We start from the raw sequence: 20,177 nt of genomic DNA, 5'->3' as shown, positions 1-20,177 counted from the left end.
TAAGGAGTTTGGGGCAGGGTTTAAGGTTCAAAATAAGGCCTTTTGAAAATTACACTTCATTCAGCAGCCAGCACTTATTACTCTCTTGAAAAAGCACATTATATCTCTCTATATATATTTATTGTTATTATTATATTTCCTGGATCTGGCCCCCAATTTGGTGAAGTCATCAAGAGTTCCGTTTCCTTTTGCATGATTTACTACAGAGTCGACGTACAAATTCGTAATTGCATCAAAAAAAACCCCACCTTGTTTTGCTTTGTTTTTTTTACAAACCATCGGATAATATTGTCACGGCAAAGGTTAAACACTTAGAAAACACCAAAGTTTGGCTCCGTGAGCTCTTCTGCCGGGAGAAGCGTAAAAATGGGTACAAAATGGCTCAGAATGAGAGAACGATGCAGTGTCGATGGAATGCCTCAGCTCTGGTTTTTCTCGCTACGTTTAGAATTGATCCCAGGTTGCGTTACAAAATATAGAAAACTGATACAAAGGATTGACCGTACAATTTTGAAATTATTTTTTAGTAAAATCTTGAAATTAGAACAGGAGAGAACACTTGCTTGAGTTTCTAATTGCTTGAGTTTCTAGTAAACTTACCTGGCGTGATAAGAGTTTGGTATCTAAAATTCTTCCATAAAACCTTTCTCTCCGGTTGAATTTTAATGTTTTTATCTGTACTTTCCGGGATGGAAAAAGTCCTTTCCCAACCCGCCCCCAGCAAGAAACCCTTGGCTCTTGTTGGGTTGTAAACCACAGGGCAAAACCTATGAAATGAGGTAAGTCAATTTGGCACATATATTTGCGTGATGTCCATAAAACATTTGGTGCATCGTACATGACCCGACCGAGATCGTTTGCGAGGCGGCTGATTTCAAGGGCAAGGGGTGGCTCATTTGTTATCACAGAAATGCTTCCAGGAAATTAAAAAAAAAAGGCAAAACCCAAACCAAACAAAGCTCCAGAAAAACACTCACAACCCATTTGGATGTAAAAATATGTACAGTACAACACTTGTTCAGAGTTTGGCACAATTTGTGTGGCTGTTGTGGATCATAGTGCATCAACAACTGTACAACAGTACGACCTTTTTTTTGTTTTGTTTTGTTTTGAAACACAGGGAATAAACCATGTTAGAATATAAAAGTCCCACGATTTTCAAACTTTTGATTTCAGCACTTAACACTTCAACATATTACAAGGCATTGTTAATATTGGTTTTTTTTTCCCTTTCGAGTGAGAAAAAGGGGCAGGGAACCAAAGGAAAATGAAAAACGGGGGAAAGAAGAACCCAAGCAAGCATCCAATCAATGTCTTTTTAGAAAAAGGTGTCTCTTCTTCAATTACAGGTAAAATCAAAAATGCTGTTTCTGCTTTAAGGAGTATGTAGTCTGTTTCCCTGCAGAAAAACCAAACATTTTTATGCCACCTTAGTTAGCTTGTGAGGAGTCAATGTATGCTCTAACTTGGATAGAACAGGTGAAGCTTTATGGTGCAGGTTGGGATAAAAACAGCAGAGGGGGCTAAAAAGCACACAGGATTGCCACATGTCAATCAAGGAGGAGAACCAACTGAGTTGTCATTCTGCAAACTAAAGACACTTTTCTGTTTGGATATGTCGGCTCTCTCTCTCTCTCTCTCTCTCTTTTTTAAATGCATAACTTCTTTTTGTATTCTATTTTTTATATAAAATGTTCCCCCCAAAAAGTCTTTTCCTCTTTTTTTTTGGAAATAATTAGAAAAGAGCTTGTAATTATTACCCCCCTTTAAAAAAAAAAAAAAGGAATTAGAAACTCAAAGAAGCCCAACAGCAAGAAAAAAGGAGTAGCCTTGTTAGTTTGTTTTTAACCCCAGCCAAGCCAGAAGAGAAAAAAAGAAAAGGAAAAAAAATTGAGATTTCTTTTTTTTAGGTAGCTTGCAAGAAATAAGTATTTTTTTTTCATGCACTTTTGAGAACCGAAACGAGAACAACGACAACGACAACCAAAAGAAAAGACCTGTCAAAAGGGGGAAATGTCTCTCTCATGCAACTCTCGCTTTCAAAGGGAGGAAAAAATGAGGAAGAATGGGCTTAGCAGGTAGTAGGGAAGTTAAGGGTGCATTCCAGCCAGCGTGGCTCAGCATTACCTCAGTTTCTCAAACGCAGCTGTCACACAGGGCTCCTTATGGGCCTGATCCCGCTCCGCTCGCTTCCCTTTACAGTTCTCATCCCTCAAGGACTTAGACGTGGATTTATGCCGATACAGCTTTTTATGGGTAGGCTCGTTTTTGGCTAAAGTGCTCAGGTTACTATAGCTTTTATCAAAAAAGGCCGGGTGGAGGTCCGTGGCGGCGTATCCGGCCGAGCAGTTGGGGCGCCCGGGGTCGCACCTGCCGCCGGCTTTGCCCGAGCCCTTGCCCCCCGACTTGTGGCCCTTTCCCGTCGAATTGCCATTCGCCTTTTTCTTGGAGTCTTGAGACGTCCCGGCCAGGATCTTAAGAGTTTTCAATTTCAGGCTATTGGATTCCGGCGACCGGAATAGATCCGAGACGTTGTTATGGCCCACGGGGCCCCACAAGGGTTCGATGGAGGCCATCATAAACCTCTGAACATCTGCCATGCCAGATGCAATGTTTGATAAAATGTTGGATGGCTCCTCGAATTCCCTTTGATCGTCATCAAGGAGGCTGTTGGCATTTCCGATGCTGGTTTCTGACCAGCCTCCGCTGCCGTCTTTCCCCAGGGCCCACTCGCCCGGCAGTCCGTTATGCTTCCCCAGCCGGACGGAGTTTGGGCCGCACTGCCGGATGGACTCTACCAAGGCTTTGGCCGCCGAGGCCGGACCGTTCAACGGAGCCGCCGCTCTCCCGCCGACCCCTGGGCCCTTTTCGCCATTCACGCCAGCTGCGTTTTTGCCTCTCCGTGTCGATTTGGGAGGTTGCCGGGAGTTCTTGCCTTGCGGCTTTTCGGTCCCTTTGCTGGTTTTGGGCGACTTTTTCCTAACGTTTTTCTGAGGAAGGCTTTGGTTTGTGCCCACATTTTTATTAGCTGAACTCTTCTTCTTTGATTTTGACACTTTGCTATTGGTGCTAATTTGACCAGATGGCTCATTAAATGTTGACAAGCACGGGCTTTTCTCAAGGAGGCTGACAGAATCCTCATCGTTGAACATATGGAACTGAAATTGGTGATTATTTAAAGTGAATCCATTATCGGCCTGGTCTTGGGTCTGGAGGACCCCACAGCTCCACTTGGCCTTCTCAAGACTGCTTAGCACGGCTTGGGAGCTGTCGGGAAAACATTTTATATTTCCTACCGGTTTGGTTTCTGGCCCAGTTATCTGCGGGGAAAGGTTAGGGGTATCTGGGGGAGACATTTCGGAAAGCGAGGACTGGCGGAACTTATCGGGTGTGAAGTTAGAAATATCTAAGAGGTCGGTGGACTCTTTCAAGGGAGTGATTTCATCTATGCTTTGCTGGATGACCAGTTTGGGGCTACAGTGGGCCAGGAAATCATCAGCGATATCATCGTCCCCATCCTTTTCACAGGACTTTAAACTTAGGGAACTATAATTGCTAGAGCTAACCGACAAAGAGCCCACTGAGTCAAAACTAACCAGCCTCCCATCATCTGTACTTAGTGTACCTCGCTGGAAATGGAAAGGTCCCTCTCTGTTGCTAAAATGACACGACTGGAAGGAGTCATCGGACTGAGATTGCTGGCTATCCGGCAGGTATTTTTTTTGGTATAGTAACTTGCTGCCACTGAGATCTACCTGACCATACCCAGGGGCCGAGAGGCTATCTGCACCCGTGCCGCCAACAAACTCTGCCGTCGTCGACAGGCCGGACGCGTCCTGCATGTCGCTTGTGAAGTCTTGACTGTCGTTGCCAGAGGCTTTGCTGGCTGGCCACAGGCTCCCAAAGTTGCTTGGCTCCATTTCCAAGTGGCTTGGTGACTGCTGCAGCTCCGATTCAGAGGGCGGTGAGAGGATGCAGCTCTGGGCCGGCTGCAGAGCGCAGAAGGATTTCTCGGCTTGAGCAAGGCTGGGGAGCGGCTCCTGCTGCCGCTCGGGGGGCTGGGAACTGAAGTAGGCGATGCCGGCGCCGCTCGACAAATCGGAGGCATCTAACAACGTCTGCAGATACCCTCCGGGGATGAGGGGCACGCTGGCAGCAAGAGCAGCAGATGGAGGAGGCTTGTCTGAAGAGCAGGTGGTGGGTAGGAATGACGGAGAATTTTTAGCAACCTTATCCTCCTGGCACTCGGAGAGGCGAGAGCCGTCTGCGGCGCAAGGAACACTTTCTTCCTTTGAACTCGTGGCGTGCTCCTGGTTCTCCAAGGCTGGGGAGGCCTCGGCCAGGCTGGCGGCAGCCTTGATGCGCTTGCATTTCAACCTGGCCTCGCTTTTGAACTTGATCCTGCGCAGGACCTTCCTTTCCGGCCCCTTGAAGTCCCTGTCCTGCAATTTGCACTTGGGCGAGCCCAGGCCGACGATGTCGTTCAGGCGCAGCCCGTTTGCGCAGGCCGAGGTGGTGATGGCCAACGCTTGCATCTCTTTCAGACCCGCCTCGTCGCCGTCTCCGATCCTGTGACAGAGCTGCTTTGGATCCAAAGAGCAAGAGCCCAGCTTGCCCACTGGTTGCTCGATGGCCTTGATCCGCTGAATCCGGTGCCGGTTGGCTAACTTGCACTTGCGCTTTCGTGGGTGAGGCAAGAAGGAGACCTCCGAGCCGTTGAGATAGAAGCCCTGCTTGCGATACAGTGCCGACCTGAGGAGACTGAGGCGGCTCTGCCACCTCTCTTGCCAAAATGCCTTCAGGGGAGCCAGCTTGGCGTATTTGCTCAAGAGTTCCTCACTCAGGGTCACGGTGGTCTCGCTGGAATCCACTTTGCTTAGCTTCACTAGCATGTGCTTCTCCCCTTTGAAACGGTTGATGATGATATACTTGATGATGACCGGAGGTTCCTTGCGGGAGACTTTTCGCCTTTTCTTTGGACACCATTCGTCGTCGTCTTCCTCCTTGGGCCCATCGGGATGCCACTCTTTCTTATCCACGATCTTCTCGCTCTCGATGGAATCGACGTCATACAAGTAATCGTCACTGTAGCGCACTTTCCTTTTGGCTCGCAGGCCATAGTTCTGTTGTATGAAGGAGCTGGAGTGGTCTCTGGGCAAATACTTGTTACAGTCCTTGAGATCTTGGAGCACGTCAAAGGATGATTCCGTGCAGGTGCTGTCATCGCTGAATTCCCCGGAGTCTTCGGTGGAGTTCACAAGTTCCAAGAAGTGGTTCCTTTTGGGACCAATGTATTGTACTACCTCGGTACTGGTGCAAGATTTGTTTAAGGCAACTTTCCCACCCTCCGTCTCCTCGTCGTCCTCCTCTCCCCGCTCTCCGTCGGCCTCTTCTTCCCCCCAAACGATGCTCTCCTCGGACTTGAACTGGGAGCTCTCCGTGGCCCCCCGAGGACCCCTCTTCAGGGCCGCCCGGCCTTCGTGCTTGGAGCATCCGCTGAAGACACTCGGGAAGAAGTTGAACTGGGTGTCCTCTTGCAAGCCGCCCGTCTTCTCCCTCACGTTGTCCTGGAAGGATTCGTAGCGGATCTTGAGGGAGCAGACGTCGCTCCCCAGCGTGGAATCGTCATCGTCAAACATGTAATTATCCACGTCTTCCTCAGAAAACAGATTGACAGAAAGCTCGTTTTTGGAGCAGAGGTCGAGCAGTTCAATTTTGCTTTCACTAATGAAAGATTCAAAATAACCCCATTCCTGGTTGGGATTTGTGAGCAAAGGTTCTTCCCCGTTGCACTTGTCTAAGAGTAATCCCTCGTAATAATTTTTCTGAGCGGGGTCCTCGGAATCGCTGTCGGATTTCTCAGCATCTCTTTTGTCTGCCGCTCTTGATTTATGCACAGGGAAGCTTAAAAGCTGGTCTGAAAGCAGTTGATCCCCGTATCTCATGGTTTCTCCCGTGCTCATGCAGTGAATGCCAATATCGGAGACTGAACAGGTGTCATAATCTCTATTTATATCCCCCACTTTCAGGCTGATTCCGGGCTCGGCGTCAATGCCGTCCTTGGATTCGATGAAGCAGCCCAAGCAAGTCCGGCTGGGCTGCATCAGGCAGTCGCCGGTGAGTGCGGACATGCTCCCGGGCTCCATGATGGTGAAGGGAGCCTTCTCGCAGTCTCCGGGCAGGGACCAGGCGCTCATGCCCTTGGTGACACACGACGTCAGGGAAATGGCGTGGATGGAGGAGGAGTCATCGGAGATGTGGTCGGGCACGTCGGCCAGCCTCAGCGGGGAGGGAGGGCTGAGCCAGCAAGGCTTCTTGCAAGTGGGGGCCGGCTGGGCACGGGGGAGGCCTTGGGTTTCCTTATGGGCTGCGGCACTCAGGGCTGGGAACGAGGTGGCAGCCTCCGCAACATGGCAAGGCTTCTCGTCACCATCCAAGTCGTGTGGTTCTGAGAAATGGGAGAGAAAAGGGGGAAGGTTAAAACTCTTCAGTAGCCACCTTCCCACCGCATTGACACAGTCCAGTGTATGAAAAACCAAGGCTAGGTAAAGTTATAAAAATATATTTACACAACCGTCTGAGCATAACAACACATAAGTTATAAAAATAATAATAATAATAAACATTGGGTGCCGTGCCAAAGGATCTCAGCCGGCATTTGGAAAAATAGACATTGACAAAAACACAATCTGCCAACTGCAAAAGGCCACCCTACTGGCGATTGCGGCCTGGAGGGACCTCCGCTGCAGTCTGGCCTGTTAGAAAAGGCCAGACGGGCAAGCGGGAGTAGCGTGGGAGGCGGGGCCAACTCTGGCGCCGCCCCCCCGCCCAGCGTGCCCTGGCCCCGCCTCCCACGCTGCGTGGGAGGCGGGGCCAGGGCACGCTGGGCGGGGGGGCGGGGCCAACTCTGGCCCCGCCCCCCTCACTATTCGCCCTGGCCCCGCCTCCCACGCAGCGTGGGAGGCGGGGCCAGGGCACGCTGGGCGGGGCCAGGGCGCCGGTGGCGGGGGCGCTTTTCAGCACCCCCGCTTCACATCAAAAAATATCTCCGGCCGGCCCTGACTGTTGTGATGCTGAACTGCTGACATGAAGGTTGGCAGTTCTAATTTACAAGACGATGTGAGCTCCTGTCTGTCAGCCCTAGTTCCTGCCAACCTAGCAGTTTGAAAGCATGCAAATATGAGTAGATAAATAGGTACCACTTCAGCAGGAAAATGCAAAGAGACGATCCAAGCAATCATTCTGGCCACACGACCAGGAGGTGACAATGCAGACTGCTCTGCTTGAAAATGGAGAAGAAACACCTCCCAGAGCCAGAAATGAAAGTAGAAGCCTTTGCCTTTGTTTATGTTTGTGTGTCTCATTGTATATGATTGTAAAGGCACTGAATGTTTGCCTTTGTATGTAAATGCTGTAATCAGTCCCTTGGGGAGAAGGGTGGAATATAAATAGAGTGTATTATTATTAATATTATTATTATTACTATTACAGTAGAGTCTCACTTATCCAACATAAACGGGCCGGCAGAACGTTGGATAAGCGAATATGTTGGATAATGAGGCGAGATTAAGAAAAAGCCTATTAAACATCAAAATAGGTTATGATTTTACAAATTAAGCACCAAAACATCACGTTTTACAACAAATTTGACAGAAAAAGTAGTTCAATAGGCAGTAATGCTATGTAGTAATTACTGTATTTACGAATTTAGCACCAAAATATCACGATTTATTGAAAACATTGACTACAAAAAGGCGTTGGATAATCCAGAACGTTGGATAAGCGAGTGTTGGATAAGTGAGACTCTACTGTATTATTATTATTGTCCTTTTTATTGTTCTATGTGAGTGTGCATTTATACATTGTTATTTTAAAAGTACATATTCTTACAGTAGAGTCTCACTTATCCAACATAAACGGGCCGGCAGAACGTTGGATAAGCGAATATGTTGGATAATGAGGCGAGATTAAGAAAAAGCCTATTAAACATCAAAATAGGTTATGATTTTACAAATTAAGCACCAAAACATCACGTTTTACAACAAATTTGACAGAAAAAGTAGTTCAATAGGCAGTAATGCTATGTAGTAATTACTGTATTTACGAATTTAGCACCAAAATATCACGATTTATTGAAAACATTGACTACAAAAAGGCGTTGGATAATCCAGAACGTTGGATAAGCGAGTGTTGGATAAGTGAGACTCTACTGTATTTAAAAACACGTAACAAAAATAATGGGACTCCTGAAATGTAGCTCACTTCTGTGCAGGAGCTTTCCATGGTTCTGAGCTGCGCGGGACTATAGCTGGACTCAGCCCAGTGCGAACATAATGTAAATAATAATAATAATAATAAAAGAAGGCATCCCTCCATACCTGCCTCTCGCCCCATGATCCCAGTGCTGTGGCCTAGATATGTGCCTCCTGGCCCTTTTACTTGCTGAGCACTGGCCTCATTTTCCTTCTCAAGGAAGCCCACATGGCTAATGGGAAACCTGATGGTTCCCAGGAGTACCTTTGGACAAAATATACAGAGCAAGGAGCAATGTGTTTCTCATAAGCTGCCCATTAACTTCCAAATTCTCTGGAGGTTAAATGCTGCCAGTTATAAATGTAAGACAAGAAATACCTCTCCAAACCTGCATGCTTCCTAGGCCTAGCTGGTAGAGCAGAGTGGCGGAGTTGAAGCTACAAATTAGGGTGAACTCGATTCAATTTTGAAGCCGTGGGTCAGGGTGAGCTCCTGCCGTTAGCCCTAGCTTTTGCCAGCCTAGCAGTTCCGTGAGTCGGGGTGAGCTCCCCACTGTTAGTCCTAGCTTCTGCCAACCTAGCCCGGGGCTGTGGCGCAGACGGGAGAGCAATGAGTCACTGACCAGGAGGTCATAAGTTCGAGGCCCGCTCGGAGCTATGTTTGTTTGTCTTTGTCCTGTGTTAAAAAGGCATTGAATGTTTGCCTAATATGTGTAATGTGAGTCCCCTTCGGGGTGAGAAAGAAGGGCGGAATATAAATGATGTAAATAAATAATAAATAAATAACCTAGCAGTTTGAAAGCATACAATGCGAGTAGATCAATAGGTACTGCTTCGGTGGGAAGGCAAAAGGGCGGCCCATGCAGACATGCCAGCAAAGCACGATGGGAGATGTCTACAGACAACAGGCTCCTCGGCATAGAAAAACAAAACAAGAGCAACTCCCACGGCCGAAGTTGAGCATCACCTCCAGACGCCGGAGATGAAAGCAGAAAGAATGTGTTTAAATGCTGCCATTGGACCCTGTATTGCAACTGGATTTCCTTACCATCTTCTTTCACCCCATTAATCAGGATCGTTTCCTGGGCTTCAGAGGCACAATCCTTCTCTTCTTGGTCATCCATCAATCTAACCGCAGGGTCTTCACTCCATGCTCTGCTGCAGCTGGACAGCCTGCAATGACAGTTGTAAACAAACATACAGATATTAAAGTCACGCACAATCGGGTGGTCTGCACTATTTCTCAGCCAAGTCAAAAGGGAGCAATGCTAATATTAGAGCGCACAGCAAGGATCTGTCTGTTTGATCTATTCAAATGCAACGTGCTTTGAGCGATTGCCACTCCTGCCTTCCCTCCAAATTAAAATACGTACTTTAAATAGATAGCAAATTAATACATTGGGAACTCCGCTTAGTGTGTTATATGTCTAATCATGGCATCCATTCTGTAAATGTGTGTGGACAGAGCTGGAATGGGGAGGAAAAAATCTGGGAACTTTTTTTTTATTGTGTCAGAAGCGACTTGAGAACATACTGCAAGTCACTTCTGGTGTGAGATAATTGGCCGTCTACAGAGACGTTGCCCAGCGGATGCCCGGATGTGTCACCATCCTGCTGGGAGGCTTCTCTCATGTCCCCGCAAGCTAGAGCTGACAGATTGGAGCTCGCCCTGTCTCACAGATTCGAACTGCCGACATTCTGGTCAGCAACCCAACCTTCAGGTCAGCAGTTCAGCCGGCACAAGGGTTTAACCCATTGCGCCACTGCAGCTCCTGGGAACAATAGCGTAGTTCAGAAATCACAGCCATGGGTGCATCTACATTGCAGGATTAATGCAGTTTGATCCCGCTTGAACTGCAATGGCTCATTGCCATGGAATCCTGGGTCTTAATGCTCCTTTGCCAAAGAGAGCTGATGTCTCACCGATGCCACCAATCCCAGAATTCCTTAGCATTGAGCCAGGGTGGTTAAAAGTGGAGTTAAACTGCATTCATTCTACAGTGTAGATACTAGGGATGTGCGATCCATTAAAAAATGGTTCAAAAGTCATTACAAAACTGTGGGGTGCTGGCACTTCGTTTCTAAAGTGTTTCTAAAGTATACTAAGTGAAAATTTTGTTAGTATAGTGAGAAAAATGAATTTTTTTACAGTAATTGTGCATAATTAAATTACCGTATATACTCGAGTATAAGCCAACCCGAATATAAGCCAAGGCACCTAATTTTACCACAAAAAAACTGGGAAAAGATTGACTCCAGTATAAGCCGAGGGTGGTAAATTTCGGAAATAAAAATAGACACCAATAAAATTACATTAATTGAGGCACCAGTAGGTTAAATGTTTTCGAATGTTTACATAAAGCTCAAATTTAAGATAAGACTGTCCAATTCTGATCAAATCATTATTCTCATCATCTTCAATGTAAATATGCTTATGTAGCCTTTTAATAATAATAGAGTAAAATGATACATGTAATAATAATAAATACAGGAAAATAATACATGTAATAATAGAGTAAAATAATAAATGCAATAATAATAATAAGATCAGAGTGAAATAATAAATGTATTAATAATAATAATAATAAAAATAGAGTAAAATAAATGTAATAGTCGCAACAATAATAGAGAAAAATAAATGTAATAATACCAATAATAATAGAGAAAAATAATAAATGCACCATATATTCTCGAGTATAAGCTGACCCAAATATAAGCCAACCAGGACCCTCACCCGAGTATAAGCCGAGGGGGGCTTTTTCAGTCTTAAAAAAAAGGGCTGAAAGACAAGGCTTATACTCGAGTATATACAGTAATTAAATTACTATAATTGGGAAAATTTCAGGGGCTCGTATCTCCCTCATTTTTAAAGCAATCGGGATTAAACTTGCTATACTCATTGACCGCTGTTAGCCAAACAATCAGTAAAATTAGGTGCCTCGGCTTATATTCGGGTTGGCTTATATACAAGTAAATATTGACTTTTTCATATAGCCTGGGCAATGCCGGGTACCCAAGCTAGTTGAAAATAAGTGTGTTTTTTTCAGCATCATTTTAAGCAATATTTGGCCCCAGGAAGAAGAAGAAACGCCAACTGCAATATTCTTTTTCTTTTCTTTTCTTTCTCTCCTGGGAAGGAAAACCCAATAAAGGAGTTGGGACTGGATCTATGCGAAGGCATTAATCACCTTGCAGCAGAGTTATTTGCTTTTGCATAGAAGGCTGCTCGGCTCTAATTGTTTCATTAGAAGGATCCTGGCTCTTTCCGCCCAAGGCCCTCGTAGTAAAGACCTCGAGAGAAGTCTCTAAAAGGCGATACCAGGGTAAAGATAATAAATTGATCAGCACACCCCGCCCGGCGTTTGTTCATTCATCACCGCTTTCTTCCCTTAAGGCAACCAGAGAGGCAATTTCTCGGTTAAAAAAAAAAAGCCGGAGACGGAACAATAAAAACAAAGCCTGCTCCTGGTGCATTGCAGAACCGTAATAAAATAAAACCAGCTATTTAGAAATGCCGATCATCTGTGTTTAGTAGTGATAATCAAAGCAGGAGGTGCCGAAGATCCCTGGGATTCTCTAGATCCTTTGCCTGAAGGCTCTGCTTTATTAAACCACATCCCTCGCCATTTTAGGATACAAATCCCATCATGCCTGGACATGACAACTGGGGCTGATGGGGACTGTTGTCCAACCCATCAGAAGAGTGTACATTCGGGAAGGATAATTACATTTTTCTCGCAACATCTCTCTCAAATCCATCTTGACAACATAGAATCCTAGATTTGGAAGAGACCCCAAGGGCCGTCTAATCCAACCCCATTCTGCCAGGCTGGAAGAAACCATCAAAGCCCTCCTGACAGATGGCCATCCAGCCTCATAGACATTAGTGGGTTCAAATTAGGTGCCTCGGCTTATATTTGGGTCGGTTTATACTCGAGTATACAAGGTATACTAGCTTTGGTACCCTGTGTTATTTAATACAGTAGAGTCTCACTTATCCAAGCCTCACTTATCCAAGTTTCTGGATTATCTAAGCCATTTTTGTAGTCAATGTTTTCAATATACAGTACAGTCTCACTTATCCAAGCCTCGCTTATCCAAGTTTCTGGATAATCCAAGCCATTTTTGTAGTCAATGTTTTCAATATACAGTACAGTCTCACTTATCCAAGCCTTGCTTATCCAAGTTTCTGGATTATCCAAGCCATTTTTGTAGTCAATGTTTTCAATATACAGTACAGTCTCACTTATCCAAGCCTCGCTTATCCAAGTTTCTGGATAATCCAAGCCATTTTTGTAGTCAATGTTTTCAATATACAGTACAGTCTCACTTATCCAAGCCTTGCTTATCCAAGTTTCTGGATTATCCAAGCCATTTTTGTAGTCAATGTTTTCAATATACAGTACAGTCTCACTTATCCAAGCCTCGCTTATCCAAGTTTCTGGATTATCCAAGCCATTTTTGTAGTCAATGTTTTCAATATACAGTACAGTCTCACTTATCCAAGCCTTACATTGACTACAAAAATGCCTTGGATAATCCAGAACGTTGGGTAAGTGAGACTCTACTGTATTAGTAAAAGTCCTCGGCTTATAATTGAGTATATACGGTATGTTCCTGTAAGAGTTTTGCCTTGGAAAGGCTACTGTTTTCATGCTTATGGTCTTGATTTCCTGGATTTCGTGTACCTTGCCTTCATGGAGTAATGAAATATATGGACTGCTGCGATTTTATAGCACCTTTTCTATTGCTTTTTGGAATTGGGCCGGGCTGTGGCGCAGGTTGGTGAGCAGCCTGCTGCAATAAATCACTCTGACCATGAGGTCATGAGTTCGAGGCCAGCCCATGCGGGGTGAGCACCTGTCAATTAAAAAATAAAAAAAATAGCCCTTGCTCGTTGCTGACCTAGCAACCCGAAAGATAGTTGCATCTATCAAGTAGGAAATAAGGTACCACTTATAAAGTGGGGAGTCAAATTTAATTACCGTATATACTCGAGTATAAGCCGACCCAAATATAAGCCGAGGCACCTAATTTTACCACAAAAAAACTGGGGGAAAATTGACTCCAGTATAAGCCAAGGGTGGTAAATTTCAGAAATAAAAACAGATACCAATAAAATTACATTAATTGAGGCATCAGTAGGATAAATGTTTTTGAATATTTACATCAAGCTCAAATTTAAGATAAGACTGTCCAACTCTGATCAAATCATTATAATACATGTAGTAATAATAATAATAAATACAGGAAAATAATACAAGTAATAATAAATAGAGTAAAATAATAAATGCAATAATGACTATACAGTAGAGTCTCACTTATCCAACATAAACGGGCCGCCAGAACGTTGGATAAGTGAATATGTTGGATAATAAGGAGAGATTAAGGAGAAGCCTATTGAACATCAAATTAGGTTATGATTTTACAAATTAAGCACCAAAACATCATGTTATACAACAAATTTGACAGAAAAAGTAGTTGAATACGCAGTAATGCTATGTAGTAATTACTGTATTTACGAGTTTAGCACCAAAATATCACAATGTATTGAAAACATTGACTACAAAAATGCGTTGGATAATCCAGAACGTTGGATAAGCGAATGTTGGATAAGGGAGACTCTACTGTACCAATAAAATTACATTAATTGAGGCATCAGTAGGTTAAATGTTTTTGAATATTTACATCAAGCTCAAATTTAAGATAAGACTGTCCAACTCTGATCAAATCATTCTTCTCATCTTCTTCAATGTAAATGTGCTTATGTATCCTTATAAAGTAAAATAATACAGGTAATAATAATAATCATAATGATAATAAATACAGGAAAATAATACATGTAGTAATAATAATAATAAATACAGGAAAATAATTCCAGTATACAGCAACATGACCAACCATCTTTTTACTTTGTTTGGAAGATATTTTCATTGACTATGTATCCCTGAAGCCTATATGTATTGGAACCAATACCAGACTTGAATAACTTTTGTGTTAGAGCTGTTGCTCCTTTTCATTTTGTCGGGTACGGCCAAATTGAGCTTTTTACGGGGAACCTTAAATCTATATATATAAAAGAGTGATGGCATCATGGCAACCCACAAAACAACAAAACTACAGGCCCCCCAACCTCGAAATTTGACAACACAACCCATCATCCACGCCTCTAGGTTGATACAACAAAAAGAAAAGAAAAATAAAGTCCTAATTAGAGAGAGAGGAATAATTGCTTTTATCCAATTGCTGCCAGTTAGAAGGCTAAGCTCCTCCAACTTGGTCTCCTAGCAACCCAATAAAAAATAATAAAAAACACTAAAAAATTAATACAATAAAATACTATAATAACAGAAAATAACTAAAAATAATACAAGAAAATAATAAAATATAATAAATAAAAATATAACTTACAATAAAATTAATTAAAAAATGCAAATAACGTCAAATAAAAATTACACAACAATTTTTAACCAATACCACCACCACTTTGCCACAGCAACGCGTGGCCGGGCACAGCTAGTAGTAATATATATGTTATTTGGACACATTTTCTTTGTACATAGACTATCGTATGTTCGTATAGACAGGATCAAACTTGGCACACAGAGCCCCCCTAACCAATACCACATATTGGACAAGTTTGGGGAAAAGGGAGTTATAGTTCACCTGCATCCAGAGAAACACTGACCCCCACCGACAATGGACCGGGACCAAAATTTGCACAGAGAAGTCTCTTGACCAACTGAACATACTGCAGGGGTTTGTGGGAAGGGGCCTTTATTTTGGGAGTTGTAGTTCACCTGCATCCAAAGGCCACTGAACCCAGCCAACGATGGATCTGGGCCAAACTTGGCTGAACATTGACTGAACATTGCCTGCTGTGGATACTGACAGAGTGCAACACTCCTCCTCCTCCTTCTCTGCTCTTTCCGTGGAAAAATCCTCCCAATCACTTGCTCAGAATCAAGGCACTCCGAGGGGATTTTGCCAAATCCGCGCAGGACCTTGATCTTTTCAAACTGCCTTTTAGGATTACCTTCTTATCCCCGGTTCTTCAATTAAAAAAGGCCTGCCAGGAGGAAGGGCAAGGCGGCGGATGGAGAGGGAGAAGACGGCTGCCCATGACGGACTCCGCGTAAAATGATTCTAGCGGTGCCACAAGCTGCACCTTTTATTTCCTTTCCTCCATGAAGGTTGGAGTTGCGGAGAAAGCAGAGCAGAAGCAGATCTTGCACTGTGTTGTCGAAGGCTTTCATGGCCGGGATCACAGGGTTGTTGTGTGTTTTTCTGATTGTATGGCCATGTTCCAGAAGCATTCTCTCCTGACGTTTCGCCCACATCTATGGCAGGCATCCTCAGAGGTTGTGAGGTATATGGAGAAACTAAGCAAGGAAGGTTTATATATCTGTGGAAGATCCTGGGTGAGGAAAAGAACATTTTTTTTTTCTGTTGGAGGCCAGTGTGAATGTTTTAATTAATCACTTCAATTAGCATTAAATGGCCTTCCCAGCTTCACCTCCTGGCCTGGGGGAATCCTTTGTTCAGAGTCGTTAGCTGCCCCTGATTGATCCATGTCTGGAATTGTTCTGTTTTTCGAGTGTTGCTCCTTATCAGACAATGTGATTTTCTGGATGTGTTTTCTCATATTGTCTCTCATAGTTGAGGTCTATCTATGAGGTCAATTCCAGACATGAATCAATCAGGGGCAGCTAACGACTCTGAACAAAGGATTCCCCCCAGGCCAGGAAGTGAAGCTGGGAAGGCCATTTAATGCTAACTGAGGTGATTAATTAAAACATTCACACTGGCCTCCGACAGAAAAAAAGTTATTTTCCTCACCCAGGACCTTCCTTGCTTAGTTTCTCCATACAACACACAACCTCTGAGGATGCCTGCCATAGATGTGGGTGAAACATCAGGAGAGAATGCTTCTGGAGTATGGACATACAGCCCGGAAAACACACAACAATCGTGTGATTCTGGTCATGAAAGCTTTCGACAACACAGAAAGAAACTTCTGCCAATTGTGGAAATGACTGTCCTATGTGACTGACAAGAATGATGGTCATTTCAGGAGACGCTGGCCTCAAAAGTCATCTCAGGAGGGAAAAAGTTTCAAGCCATCCCAATTTTTTTTCTGGCTATGGGCCTGGGTTCGGATGAGATGGTTTTGGACTGCAATTCCATCATGGGAGCTGTAGGCCAAGTGCCCTGCCCTGGTGCCATTTAACGCCTCTCATTTTTCAGAATGATTTGGGCTTTAAAACCCTTTAAGAAGCCCAGCCATATTCTCCTTCTTTAGAGACTTTTCTCATCAAGCTGGGAAGAGCACTCCGCCAAATTCACCCGTAAGCCTCGGCATTACTTTCCGCCTTGACATTCTGACATCCTTCTTTTATTTGGCACAAAACAGCGCCGGCAGGGAAGAGATAAATGCTACCGACTGGACTTTGCAGACAGGAAACAAACACTTAAAGGAAGGACAGGATGGCTGGACAAAGAGGACGCACAACACTGGGAGGTTCCTGCAAACAACAGAGGCTGAAAAGCAGTAGATTTTTTCTGGATTTCCAAAGAAATCAGAGTCAGGGTTATAAATGTACACTTTTCAAGTTCGGAGTAAAACCCTGAGCAGATTAGCCACCCCATTGAGATGTTGCCAGTTGACATTATCTTGTGAGGTTACCAAATAACAGTTTATACTCGCTATAAGAATTAACCAAGAGACAGCAGAGTATCTCATGAACACTGTGAGTATATAAATAAGATACTTTCTTAATTGAAACTTAAAAACTTTAAATTATGTTATAGCCACTGTTTGTTCCTTTTATTTAGACCCACTCTAGAAAAAAAGAGAAGAAGACATAAAAACACAACTAGAAAGAGGAACATAAAGGGTATACATATGAATGTACTATTGTAAGTCTCTATGTCAAATTTATAATGACATTTATGTGGATACTAGCTGTGCCCGGCCACGCGTTGCTGTGGCAAAGTGGTGGTGGTATTGGTTAAAAATTGTTGTGTAATTTTTATTTGACGTTATTTGCATTTTTTAATTAATTTTATTGTAAGTTATATTTTTATTTATTATATTTTATTATTTTCTTGTATTATTTTATTTTCTGTTATTATAGTATTTTATTGTATTAATTTTTTAGTGTTTATTATTATTTTTTATTGGGTTGCTAGGAGACCAAGTTGGAGGAGCTTAGCCTTCTAACTGGCAGCAATTGGATAAAAGCAATTATTCCTCTCTCTCTAATTAGGACTTTATTTTTCTTTTCTTTTTGTTGTATCAACCTAGAGGCGTGGATGATGGGTTGTGTTGTCAAATTTCGAGGTTGGGGGGCCTGTAGTTTTGTTGTTTTGTGGGTCGCCATGATGCCATCACTCTTATATATATATATAGATGTTATATGCTTTTGTTAATTCATTATAATTTTCCCAGATTAATTCACTTGAAGAAGACCTAGTCGAAACCGGTCGTGATCTACTGTGATCTGCTTGCTCTTCAGCGCAATGAACTGATTGAATAAGTGGACAATTACATATAGAACATATATTGTTGAGCTAGACAGTCATTTTTGATGTATGGATTATGTTTATTACAATTGTGAATTCTGAACATATTGTATTTTATTCTATATGAGTTTTTACTTTAGACCTGTTGACTGAACATTACTAAAGCAATTACTGTATTTGTGGGTATCTACCACTTTGGTGCCCGTCCACATGACACACAAGTAGCACTACGATCCCACTGCAATTGCCATGGCAACATCCTATAGATTTGCAGTTTACATTTCCCAGCCGGAACGCTCACCAGACAACAAATCCCAGGCCACAGCGTTTAAAAAGGAAATCGTTGCAACAAAACAGTGCATTTGATTCTAGGTGTAAAACACAGCCACCTTGAGGGCATCTACACTGCAGAATTAACCCAGTTTGGCCCCACTTTAACTGCCATGGTGTTGTAGTTTTGCAAGATCCTTAAGCCTTTTCTGCCAAAGTATGTGGCTGCCTACCCAAACGACAACTTTCGGGATTCCATAGCATTTAAAGTGGTATCAAATATGGCCATACAGTAGAGTCTCACTTATCCAACGTAAATGGGCCAGCAGAACGTTGGATAAGTGAATATGTTGGATAATAAGGAGGGATTAAGGGAAAGCCTATTAAACATCAAATTAGGTTATGGTTTTACAAATTAAGCACCAAAACATCATGTTATACAACAAATTTGACAGAAAAAGTAGTTCTATACGCAGTAATGTTATGTTGTAATTACTGTATTTACGAATTTAGCACCAAAATATCACGATGTTTTGAAAACACTGACTACAAAAATGCATTGGATAATCCAGAAGCTTGGATAAGCGAGGCTTGGATAAGTGAGACTCTACTGTATTCAAAAACATTTAACCTACTAATGAATGCTTAATTTGTAAAATCATAACCTAATTTGATGTTTAATAGGCTTTTCCTTAATCCCTCCTTATTATCCAAGATATTCGCTTCTCCAAGCTTCTGCTGGCCCGTTTAGCTTGGATAAGTGAGACTCTACTGTATCATGTTCTTTCTGAATAAACATTTAGAGAATACTTTTGACCATCCTCTCATAATGTATATTTTAAATTCATAGTTTTTAACTGTTTTATGTGCTGTTTTATATTGGTTTGTATGGGCATCTAATTGTTGCCACTGTTGTAAGCCGCCCTGAGTCCCTTCGGGTATATAAATGTGAGAAATAAATAAATACTGGGCTGAGGATCATAACGGGATGGGTTGCTACTAGACATGTCCAAAATATCGTTTTGAATCGTATATCGGAATTATTTTGGATTGTTCTCGCTTTTTGATACGCATTCCGAGACATTGTCTCACAGCGCAACCAGCAATGTAATTCGAACCATTGTTGGCCCATTCTCTAATTGTCTCTTAATGTTTTGTTAATTCCCCCCCCCCCTCAAATTTTTTAATATATTTTAAAAAATATTTTAAAAATTGTTTTTGTTTCTGCAACCTACCTTGAATGGGAGCTTAGCTCAGCCTAACATGGCTGCCGCTCCCCGGCCAATCAGAAGCTTCCATGATGGACGCAAAGGGTTTTGTTGCTGGTTCTTTCTCTTAGCAAGGGAATTTCTAGTTTTCAAAGTATCTTTGCACTCCTTGCAAGGGCATTGCTTGGTCCATTTCTAATGGAAGGCATTGGGTTGAGGCTTGTGGGATTGCATAGCCAGAGACACCATTGATTTCCAGTGTCCTTCTTGCTTACAAATATAGCAAGGGAATTTCTAGTTTTCAAAGTATCTTTGCACAACTTGCAAGGGCATTGCAAATTTGATGAGGATAGCTCAAGAAATGAGAGCAGAAGAGCCCTGTAAAAGTCCGTCCCCCCCTCAGGTTCCTTTTTTTTTTTTTTTGGCGATTGCGCATGCGCGTCCTCCATTTTAGAAACATTTAGAATCATTACGAATTTTCGGAAATATCCGAAACTTTTGGGTGAAAAAAATCGGAAATACTTTCTATATCGAAGCGCCAGCGCCCCCTACTTCAGAAACGAGAATTGAAACGTTTTTTTCATCGATCGGACATGCCTAGTTGCTACATTTGCCGGCCCTAGCCAGTATACCCAGTTGCATCCCAACAATATCTGGAATGGTATGGGATCATAGGAGTTGTAATTTTACAAGGAGTAAAGAGTGCTGGTGCATCACCAAACTACAATCTCTTTGATTCCATAGAACCAATGAATGCATTTTGGGTATTTTGGCACCACTTTAAGTGCCATGGCTCCATACTGTGGAATCCCGGGAGTTGGGAAGAAAAGGTTCAAGACCTCAACAGACCAAAGCATTGAGCCGTGGAGGTTAAAGTGGTGCTAAACCGCATTCCTTCCGCAGTGTAGATGCACCCTAAGAC

At 43.2% G+C, this 20,177-nt stretch overlaps 1 protein-coding gene across 3 annotated transcripts in view; it reads right to left on the bottom strand.

The window, feature by feature from the left end:
• Positions 1-20,177, bottom strand: part of nexmif (neurite extension and migration factor) — a 183,680-nt gene that overhangs the window by 10,388 nt on the left and 153,115 nt on the right. For all 3 annotated transcript variants that reach the window (XM_062964068.1, XM_062964069.1, XM_062964067.1), the window contains exons 4-6: positions 9,301-9,425; positions 2,128-6,448; positions 1-1,399 (exon numbers count right to left, since the gene is read on the bottom strand). The exon at positions 1-1,399 is cut by the window's left edge and continues 10,388 nt beyond it. In XM_062964068.1, the coding sequence (XP_062820138.1) occupies positions 1,180-1,399; positions 2,128-6,448; positions 9,301-9,376 (4,617 nt within the window). In that variant the 5' untranslated portion in view covers positions 9,377-9,425 and the 3' untranslated portion in view covers positions 1-1,179. The remainder of the gene's footprint in view (positions 1,400-2,127; positions 6,449-9,300; positions 9,426-20,177) is intronic.

The sequence above is a fragment of the Anolis carolinensis genome, unplaced genomic scaffold (assembly GCF_035594765.1).
Source record: "Anolis carolinensis isolate JA03-04 unplaced genomic scaffold, rAnoCar3.1.pri scaffold_12, whole genome shotgun sequence".
Classification (NCBI taxonomy): domain Eukaryota; kingdom Metazoa; phylum Chordata; class Lepidosauria; order Squamata; family Dactyloidae; genus Anolis; species Anolis carolinensis.
Note: the sequence above shows the minus strand (reverse complement) of the source record. Positions and strands in the feature narration are given on the sequence as shown.